Source organism: Manduca sexta, chromosome 8, assembly GCF_014839805.1.
Source record: "Manduca sexta isolate Smith_Timp_Sample1 chromosome 8, JHU_Msex_v1.0, whole genome shotgun sequence".
In the NCBI taxonomy this organism is placed as follows: domain Eukaryota; kingdom Metazoa; phylum Arthropoda; class Insecta; order Lepidoptera; family Sphingidae; genus Manduca; species Manduca sexta.
Window position 1 is genome coordinate 7,644,015 of NC_051122.1, and position 11,382 is coordinate 7,655,396.

At 32.8% G+C, this 11,382-nt stretch overlaps 2 protein-coding genes and 1 pseudogene across 2 annotated transcripts; 2 read left to right on the top strand and 1 right to left on the bottom strand.

Moving 5' to 3' along the window:
• The first annotated feature begins 259 nt into the window (after nt 1-259).
• LOC119188625 lies at nt 260-1,845 on the top strand (annotated as a pseudogene).
• A 701-nt stretch (nt 1,846-2,546) lies between these two features.
• Nucleotides 2,547-4,010, bottom strand: LOC119188626 (eukaryotic translation initiation factor 2 subunit 2-like). Its single transcript, XM_037436389.1, is given in 3 exon segments — nt 2,547-3,384; nt 3,387-3,690; nt 3,692-4,010. Coding segments are annotated over 3 exon segments (924 nt in total). The 5' UTR covers nt 3,902-4,010; the 3' UTR covers nt 2,547-2,974.
• A 1,058-nt stretch (nt 4,011-5,068) lies between these two features.
• LOC115440105 (39S ribosomal protein S30, mitochondrial) lies at nt 5,069-9,007 on the top strand. Its single transcript, XM_030164268.2, is given in 6 exon segments — nt 5,069-5,556; nt 5,827-5,965; nt 7,307-7,448; nt 7,574-7,729; nt 8,162-8,485; nt 8,488-9,007. Coding segments are annotated over 6 exon segments (1,644 nt in total). The 5' UTR covers nt 5,069-5,113; the 3' UTR covers nt 8,928-9,007.
• The last annotated feature ends 2,375 nt before the right edge of the window (nt 9,008-11,382 follow it).

Genomic DNA, 11,382 nt, shown 5'->3' on the forward strand with positions numbered 1-11,382 from the left:
TATTCTTTTTTTCAGTTACATATTTGAATCGTCAATAGATAGTAAATTATCATCACCACTTAACGAAAAACTTGTCGATCGTGGCGCGCATGTTAGAGAAAACGAGATATTAATCGACATCGACAATTTGTCTACTCTCGTTCTTGAAATATGTCGTGACGAGCATGCTAGGCCGGCTGTAAAGGATGGTAAAGGAACTATTATTCGTTGTGAACTGACAAACTCAAATCGTTCATTCGTTCCATGTTTATGACTAGAAAATTTCTACTTTAAAAACAGAATATCGGGAAGGTCATAAGAAAGAAATGATTGTTTGTATTTTTTCGCTTTCAGTTAAATTTAAACATCCAAAAAATTTTCCTTTCCTATAAATCAGCATTGAATTAAGAATAATGTTAGCAGATAACATTGAGTTATCAGTTATTCACTTATGTATTCTTATGATAACACTTGACATTGTTTTAAAATATAAATATAACTACAACCAAAGCTATGTCGGTAGGTAGGTATACACATTTAAACGTAATTTATTTTAGTCAGTACAGTGTTAGTTAGTTTAGTTTAGTCAGTACAGTTTATTGGTCTCTGGTGTACACACAGTGAGCGACTAATATAGCGCGTGTCTAATAAAATTTAAATAATGGCAGCCACAAATGAAATTGATAGTTTAGACAAACTGATTTCAAGTACATTAACTGGAAAAGAACTAGAAGAATACAATAGAATTCACTATGGAAGAACGGATCATCATGAGTTACAGATTACAAAGAATACTATCGAACTTGCGAATAACAATAATTTTGAAATCTCAGCATATGACTTTCCAGCAAAATATGAAGAAACTAGAAAATCTCGCATAGTGAAGGTGGGAATTATTCAACATTCCATTGTTTTACCGACTGACAGTAAAATAACGGAACAAAAATCAAGTATTTTTGAAAAAATCGGCGTCATTATTTCGGCCGCTGCCAGTGAAGGGGTCAATATCATTTGCTTGCAAGAAGCTTGGAACATGCCATTTGCTTTCTGCACAAGAGAAAAACATCCATGGTGTGAATTTGCAGAACCTGTAAATGGGCCAAGTACTGTCTTTCTAGCTGAACTAGCAACAAAATATTCTATGGTTATTGTTTCACCCATTTTAGAAAGAGACGAAGTTCATGGTGATACAATTTGGAATACAGCTGTTGTGATAAATGAATTTGGAAAAGTCATTGGAAAGCACCGGAAAACCATATTCCAAGAGTAGGAGATTTTAACGAGTCCACATACTACTTTGAGGGTAATACAGGACACCCAGTGTTTGACACAACATATGGTAAAATAGCAATCAACATCTGCTATGGACGCCACCATCCTCTCAACTGGCTCATGTTTGGCATCAATGGAGCAGAGATAGTATTTAACCCATCAGCCACTGTTGCAGGCCTCAGTGAGCATTTGTGGGGAGTTGAAGCTCGTAATGCAGCTATAGCCAACAGCTATTTCACCTGCGCTATAAACAGAGTGGGTACTGAAGTATTTCCAAATGAATTCACATCTGCAGATGGCAAGCCAGCACACAAAGATTTTGGTCATTTCTATGGGTCAAGCTATGTCACTGCCCCAGATGGTGCAAGAACTCCAAGCCTGTCCAGAGTGAAAGATGGCTTACTGATAGCCCAAATGGATTTAAATCTCTGCCGCCAGATAAAAGACAAGTGGGGTTTTACTATGACACAGAGATTAGATCTGTATGCTAAAAGCTTGCAAAAGGCTGCTGAAATTGATTATGAGCCTCAAGTTGTAAAAAGCCAGTTGTAAAAACATATTTTACATGGTTTTCGGATAATTTGTTTGAGCACTATTAAGATTATAAATGTTTATTTTCATGTTAATATTAAAAATAAGAAGCTTTATTTTTGATTGTCAGTTTTTATTTGTTCTTATATTGAATTTTATGTTTGTTAATTCGTTTTATTATTGTTATATTTTGGTGATTTTTTTTATAAGCTTTTATGTATATGTATAATTTTGTATGTTTATGTACCATGAAGTTTTATTAATAAATAGAATATCCAAAAAACCTTTTTTTGATAACTAGACTGATAACCCCTGGTTATTCTGTGAAAAAAAATCCATGCTGTACTTTGTTGTGTTACAGTATTTCTATGATTGAGGCTATACCTAGCATTATGTAACATTTTTTATTACTATATAATTACAGTACATGTCCAGTAACATTAAAGTGGGTGTGGTTACCCCTAAATATTGTTTTAATGGTAAATAATGTTTTTTCTCATAGCAGCCAACTTGATATTGCATTAAGAGGATCTTTGAGAATATCTATAGATTAGTCAAGTTAAAATATTTATACTCTAACTGTACACACTACGCCCAGAGCCTTGGACATAGACAGAAGAGTGATTATTCTCCAGGCCCTTAGGAAAAAAATATATGGAAAAAACATTTATTTTGATGTGTACCATTCGCCTTATCTTTACATAGCCTTCAAATGACCAGAACAACTTGTTGATTCTATTAAGAGAAAGGAAATAAAACAACAATTATTTATAAAACATTGTGTATCAATGAGAATAATAGAGTGAGCTATACATAAATATAGGGGTTAGAATGGGGTACATGAATGTAACTATTCATGAACAAATTTCCATTGATGACCATGCATTTGACACAATAAATACATGTATGAAGACAGTTTATGATTACACTATTTTTTTAATTCAATTTGCATTATAACTTTCATTTCACTTTGATATAAACCATAGTAATTCTTCCCAAGGTAATTTTTTAATTAATTTCATAAATAAAATATATATAAATACTGTTGTGTTTTAAGTAGAAATTAATAATTATTATTTACTTCAAGTTATGAAATCAATTTATCATTAAAATAGAAAAGAAAGGAGGAATGTTACAGCATGTACCCCAGATCTTTGACTGTAAAATTAATTTATCACTAAGCACTAATACTCTAGACATTCTTTGCACGGATGGCAGCACGTTTACCGGTGACGGCCTGGAAACCGGACTTGATGCTGGCTACAGAGCAACGGGACCCACAAGTTTCACACTGAAGGAAGAATAATCGGGTATCTTTCTGCAGAATGGTGTCTGGAGAACGACATGTGTGACAAGTCACATATTCCTTGATATACCGACGCAGCACATTCTCTATTTGTTTCTGCTGGAAACGACCTTTAATGATAAGCTGGCTGTTACCGTCAACTGAACCACTAGTACCCAACTCAGCCAGTAAAAAGTCTAATAAATGTTTCGGCTGTCTGTGCAATGTTTTGCAAATTTCTGTAAAGTTTGCAAAGGATGTCTTCTTTGTACCAATTCTGACAACTTGTGGAGGTCTCATGATAAACTTCTGCTTTTTCCAGACACCATGCTCGGGTTCTTCTCTCGCATGATGTCGAACACACGCTCGAGCAGCTCGTCGTACGTGTAGTCGCGGTCGCTGCCGACCCATACGCCGTGCTGGTCATCAGCATTCTCTTGATCCTCTCCTTTTGTATCATCCTCCAATACAAACTCATCGATGTTTTTCTTCTTCTTCTTCTTTCTCGCATTTGTAAAGTCTATATTTAAATCTAAATCATCCACCGCTTCATCCTCCTGTTGCTCTGGCTCTTCCGTAGGCGGTGTCTCCGGTAAAGTATTTTCCAATTCTTCTAAATTAAAGAAAAGTCTTCTTTTTCTTCTTTTTTTTCTTGCCGAAATTGTCCAGGTCGAGGTTATCATCCTCGGGCACGTCGACGTCACCTGTCTCCGCGGGCGCCTCCACGCTCGTGCTCTCACCTGTTTCGCCTGCTAGCGCTGCGTCCATGTCAAAACCAGTCTTTTTCTTCTTCTTCTTTTTCAACGATGGATCAAATATCATGTCTTCATCCATGTTTTTAGTAAAATTTATTAAAAATTAGTATCTGAAATACAAAAACTTGGTTATAATCCGATCCGACACAATTTGGCTGACGGCTAGTACAATGTTTCCACATATTTTTTTTTAAATTACCCCGAGTATTTATACAAATAAACCCGAAGCGCGGCACAATTCCTGAAAATTAAAAAAGAAATACACCTTATAAAATTTTAGATTTTTCAGTACTGGGAAATATTTTTCAAAAATAATACATATTTTTACCATGCAGTATTTCCTGTAAATCATTATACGCATTATTTCTTTTCATTTTACAATTCTCTTTTATATTACATTAGAACTGTCGGTAAAAAATATGCTATATTAAATAAGAATGGATGAGAAGAGACAGTAAATAGAAATAAATTTTTCGCGCGTTGTGTCAAAAGCCTCTTATAAGTTTATATAAAAATAAACCAAGTAGCAAGGACTACTTGTATATATTTTATAACCCAATTTTTATAATAATATTCCAAGAAAGAAAATATTTTATTAAAATAACCTCGTTGAAACTGGTACCTAATTTCGCCTTAAAAAAGGCAAAACTTGTAGTAGTGGCAACACTGGATTAATGTCAAAACGTTGCATCAGCTTTTGCTGAATGCCAAAATTATGTTTACCACATATTCGACAGTTTGGTTAATTTTAAAATATATACATTATATTGACCGTTTCATTACGTTAGAAGATTGGAAATACTAAAAGTTTAGATAGTTAAATAAAAAAAAATACGGAGGATTTACGACTTTTATTTCCATATAATATATATTATAATTCTCTTTGATTTACGACATAAAATATTCCACTAAACAAATCATTTATAATATCTGTGGAAATAAAAAGCCGTTTGCACTATGGTTTAGTGATGTCAAATGAATTCGCCGCGTAGGATATGCTTGTTCTTATTCTGAGGAAGGATATAAAAAAAATTGAGACAAACAAAATAACACAGTGCAGATCTATAGAGACTATATTGAATTTATTGTCTAATAATGGCTGATCAGAATATAAAAACGAGTTATTTTTGGCAATTTAATATTTGAATGTTTTTTTATATTGGTACAACTTTTGAAGATATTGTAAAGCAGACATCTGGCAACAATGCTCTCGTCTATATTCTATTGTTTACTATGATCTAACCTCAAAATTATATTTGTACTGTGTCGATTGTGTCAATATTAAAAAACAATGCATTTAATTAAAGTCCATAGAACATTTTCCAAGATAAAAGGAACTGTAACAAGACCATATTCACATGCTGCTGCCTTAGAACAAAATGAATACACAAGCTCACCTCATTATCCGCCTATTTTGGACATGTCGATTAGGGCTCGAAAATTTCGTGAAAGAGGGACACTTCATAGAAAAATTCAACAAATAAATACTGTAGAAGCAAAACAGATAGCATTAAACATGCCTCGGTATTATGGCTGGAAGTGTGTTATGCTACATGAAAATATAATACCTTACAATGCAATGCCTCTAGTCCAGTGTTACACGAGAACCCACTTTATGCCAATAGAAAAGCTTCCCGAAGCATACAGTGAATTAAACGAGTTAGCGGATGTAGTAGTTCCAGAAATAAAGTCACAAATAGAGGATGCAATAGCAATAGAAAGTTCAGGCATACAGTAAGTATTTATATATTTTTTTCAATGCCTCAAATAATTAAAGATATTCACTGAGTTCTGTCTCTACATAGATTTGTGAATGGTGTAGTTAATATTGTAATAATTAAATTATTAATTAAGCTAATTCTCTAAATTCATATTGTAGTAATATGTTGTTACTCTAAGATAGCTGGACAGGATTGTTTATATCCCTGGGAAATTATTGTAACTTATATAATACAAAAACAAAGCATTATGTTACATGATATATTAAATGACATGTCATTTCAGGAGAAATTACACAATCACTCCAGGAATGTCTGAAGCAGCACAAAAGGAAGATGCATTGGCTAAATCCATTGTGAAACAAATCAACAGGATTATAACAAATAACTTAACAGACAAAGTGGCCCACATTCTGTCAACTCAGGTTGTGTTCAAATCTGATTATGTATTTCAATTATTTCAAACCTAGTGTTACAAAATCAAATAAATTCATGATAAACAGTAATCATTTCAAAAATGTTAAGCCAGATACCATGTGGAAGTAATAACAATTCAAAGCCTATATTTCCTGATCATGTCATGTTGGTAATATTCAATACTAGCTTTTTGCCCGGCTCCGCCTAAGCGTTATAAAGTTTTTCAGACTAAAGTTTTCCGTTATAAAAGTAGTAGTTTCCCGGGAGCCTATGTTCTTCCCAGGGTCTCAAACTGTCTCCATACTAAATTTCATCTTAATACGTTGGGTAGTTTTTTAATTTAACACGTTCAGGCAGACAGATGCAGCGGGAGACTTTGTTTTATAATATATTTTTTAGAACTTTTTAAGTGAAACAATCCCGTCATACATTATTGTTGCATAACTTTAACCGTTAACGCAGCGCAGGTAACGGAAGCTCTCAAAACTCATAATTTTCCCCGTTTTTGCAACATGTTTCATTACTGCTCCGCTCCTATCGGTCATAGCGTGATGATATATAACTTTGAGCACTCCACAAACATAGGACTAATCAACACACAATAATTTTTCAGTTCGAATCGGTAGTTCCTGAGATTAGCCATTACTGCTCCGCTCCTATTGAATATAGCGTGATGATATATAGCCTATAGCACTCCATGAATAAAGGGCTATCCAACGCAAAAAGAATTTTTCAGTTTGGACCGGTAGTTCCTGAGATTAGCCATTACTGCTCCGCTCCTATTGGGTATAGCGTGATGATATATAGCCTATAGCACTCCACGAACAAAGGGCTATCTAACGCAAAAAGAATTTTTCAGTTTGGACCGGTAGTTCCTGAGATTAGCCATTACTGCCCCGCTCCTATTGAGTATAGCGTGATGATATATAGCCTATAGCACTCCACGAACAAAGGGCTATCTAACACAAAAAGAATTTTTCAGTTTGGACCGGTAGTTCCTGAGATTAGCCATTACTGCTCCGCTCCTATTGGTCATAGCGTGATGATATATAACTTAGTGCACTCCAAAAACAAAGGGCTATCCAACGTAAAAAGAATTTTTCGGTTTGGACTGGTAGTTCCTGAGATTAGCACGTTCAAACAAACAAACAAACAAACTCTTCAGCTTTATATAATAGTATAGATTATATAATATGATAAATATTTTATTGACAATTTAAATTATATAAAACATGTATTTTAATGTATGTCTCTCTCAGTGGTTATAAAGCTTTTATAGCTTAATTTTAATCTATGTACAAAAATATTGATTTTACCTATAAAACTCATTTTGAATCAAACAATTGTAGGTGGATTATGATCCAAGACATGAAGCATTTTGGTTTGTGGGTGGTGTTGATATACCACGAAAGGTAATCAAATGGAGACAACAGTACAATTGGTTGAAGGGCAGGCTTTTTGAAAATATTGATAGACCTGTACAATATTTAGGTAAATGGTTTTTATTTGCTTGAGTTGTGATATATTTTAGAATTGTCAACACATCTATATATTTTGTGATAAGGGTGTTATACCAATAATTATTAAAGTTAATTAAATTATTTTTATTCCATCAGGTTCACCATTTTTAGCAGTCAGAAGTCGACTGCCACTAAAACCACTAGTACCCCACAGCGAAGCAGAAAATCCAGACTTTAAAGTACAAAAATTTTCTTATGCGCCTATCACTGTGGGTTACAGGGAGCATTACAGACATGGAGCTAACATGCCAGGTATATTTACAAACTTTTAGTTAATTAACCTGATCTCATGGTCATAAAATAAATATTAATAAAAACTAATGGTTGTCCATTGGTCAAATTTTATATATTTGTAACACATATTGACCATTCATTTAATTTTTCTGCTCTCCTCTATATGAACTTTAACTATGCCAAATTTCACATTCTTCTGTGTGTTTATAATAGGAGTTTTTTCTTCATGTATTAATATAAAAAAATCGCAATGGTAATAATATGTGCATTAACCACTATATCCCTGGATGGGCTTACTAAATAGGTATAATAAATTTCTGGCATATTGCAGTGAAGAGATATTGAAATACCGTGTAAAAATATGAGTGAAATACCAAAATTTTTAACCCATTTACTAAGTATTAAACATTAAAATAAGTTAGATAATTTATTTTTTCACAAATATTTCAGGTTTCTGGCCAGGTGATTACGATGAATTTGGCCTCTTATCTGTTCATGGCAGAGGACATATTCTAGCCCGAAAACAATCTTATGGACCTGAAGATAATTTGGGAGCTTTGCATTGTCAAGCAATGAAGTCCAGTTTTGGTTGGTTGCTAGCCCAGGCAAACTATCAAGGCTTCACAACTTACAATGATATAACATATCCTTTAGTAACACAAACTGTTATTACAAATGGACAGCTATGGTCTCTGTATGCTTATCAGTTAAATACTATTGTAATGCATAATGAGCAAATGCATCTAAATCCTAAGCATAACATATGCTTTGGCACTACCCACTTAAGCTGTATGAGACCATTGAAAATGGAAAAGTTAAAGGGTTAAATGAAGATCTCTTAAAAATGTTGGTACAATTTTATTTGAATGCTCCTGAAGAAAGAGAACATGAAATGAAACCATATCTTGGTAAAGAGATGAAGGTTATTGCTGATATTGAAGATGATAACAAGAGAGAGTGGCTTGAATCAACATTTAAACATTTAGCTTCAAACAGACCCAGACACAACTTGTTGCCTGAAACATACCTTTGGGAACAAATCTACAAAATTGAACATAACACAAGATTCTTTGAAGAAAAAGAAGGCCTTTTGAATGCGGATTAATCCATTCAAAAGAAGGTTGACGAACATCTGCCACCTTATATTCCAAAAGCGTTGCGAGCTTTTCCTAAGAGTAAAAAGAAATTTGAGAAAACTTATTATCCAAAAGTCTAACTTTATTTATAAGAAACCATTGATTTGTAGTGATCTAGTTATTGTTATTAATATGTTTAGTAATAAAATATCTTAACGTATGTTTTATTTATCATTATTAAGTGTTTTATCCCTATATTCTTTATGTTATAATACAAGACTCAATTTCGAGATTAAAAGTAATGAATAATTTTGTTATATAAAAAAACCTCAAGGAATGTTGTAATAAAAAAATTCAATTGGTTTAGATTATTCATTTCTTTTTATTGGTACAATAATTTTTTTTGGAATAGTTGAAGATAATATAATTCTCATCAATTTATTTAAATAATGCATTTTCGCCATGATTTTTACACTAATAGCTCAAAATGGTAAATAACGTTTGTGGTATTATTTTTGACGAAGTTTTGAAAAGCAAAGAGTTGAAAAAAAGAAATACGTCAAAGCCAGCCGGTGAATTCTTGGGTGAATGCAAAGTGAATATAATCACTACGTTTTAGGTGAATGATGTTTTATTTACAGAAGATAATAAGTTTATGACTAACTTTACAAAAAAGATACACTTTGACTAGCCAGTATAGACGAAAGACTATAGTCTGTCCTATAGACGAATAATAATAAATAAATAAATCGATCGATGTCAAAAAATATGTCAGCCGTCAGGTGTCAATGTCATTTTCTCGTAAAACGTGCATGTGTAAATCTTTGTAAATGTTTATGATTTTTGTATAATTATTTATTAAAAATGAGAAATTTAGAACTTTGCGATGTTGTCGTAAGAGATATTCAAGTTAGTTCTGAGGAAACCCCAGCTTTTTGCCTCGGACATGACGAAGGAAGCTCTTTAGCGAATTATATGTTTGCACAAATAACCCTAGTCTACATGTTTTTAATGAAAAGGATGAAGTAAAGTGGAATAAAGATGTCTCACATCTCGTTAGTCCTGACAATTGTCCAATGAATGTTACTTTCTTATCACTCCAGAATTCAGTGTGTGTAGGCTTTGAAAATGGTGAATTACTTTCTGTCACGGAAGCGGGGACGGTGTGTGAGGTTGTTGGAGTTTTTGACGTTGGAATACTGGTAAGATCTACAATATTCATGTAAAATTGTACATCATTTGATTTATTCTTATTGTAACACTAATATTAGTTTGTATGCGGTTTTGCCCCCAGAAATCAAATAAAATTAATAGAAATGTATCCACAGACTGCACAATGCGTAAAAAACAATTATAATTTATTTTATAAATTTCACATAGAATATAAGCTGTTAACAGTTCTACATAAAGGGAAATTTATAAAATTGTAAAACAATAATTTTTCTTTTTGCAATTACTGCACCTTATAAATAATAAAACCTCTAATGGTCCATAAGATCTTTTTATCCCTATAAGCAAGTATTATATTGTTATTAACATGACTCAAGATTCTTCTTATGAGTGTAATAGTCTTATTTTATTTTTTTCCAAAAACCCTTTAGAACATTTAAAGCTAAGGTCTAAAACTACTAATTCTTTTTGGATATCCTAAACATCTTAAATCCTAGATATCTTAAAGTTCTTACCTCCTTAGTTATGAAACCAAAATAAATAATAATAAATTTATTGTGACGTAGGTATTACTCATTATCATCTATATATATAAAAATCAATTGATGTTCGTTAGTCTCGCTAAAACTCGAGAACGGCTGAACGGATTTATCTTATCTTGGTCTCGAATTATTCGTGTAGGTCTAGGAAGGTTTAAAAGGTGAGAAAATACGAATAATTGCATGGAAAATAATCAAAACAGCAATTTTCTATTTACCATACAAACGTTTTCTAACTAATAACTAGAGTCAAATTGAGCTTTATTGATATTGTATAAAGTTCACTGTTGTCTAAGCAATGTAGGTGTGTTACTAACATCAAAGCAGTGTGCGTTGGAGCACAGAATATAATAATGTAATGTCGCGTTCTGAAACTCAACAAAAGTGATATCCCGGACCGACTAAATTGAACAGTCACAAAATTTAATATATCATTAGTTATTTGGTTGGCTTCACGATATTATTTCTTTTGTTTTACTTTAAAATGCATGTTTTCGTTATGGACAATTTTTGAGCTACTTTTGCATATCTATACTTATACTAAATCTGTAGAGAGGTCAATTCTGAACATGAAATATATTTCCAAAATAACTGGGGGTGATTAGGGATCGATACTGATGCCAAAATGCAATTAGTAAAATTTTGTCTGTCTGTCTGTGTAACCGTTATAGAAACAAAAACTACTCGACGGATTTTAACTTAACTTGGTACAATTATTTTTCATACTCCTGAGCTGGTTATAGTATACTTTTCATCACGCTACAATTAATAGGAGCATAGCAGTGATGGAAAATGTTGGCACCTGCATACCCACCATAAATTAAAAAACATCCCGACAAATTGAGCACCTTCTCCATTTTTGAAACCCGAAATCCACGCGGGCGAA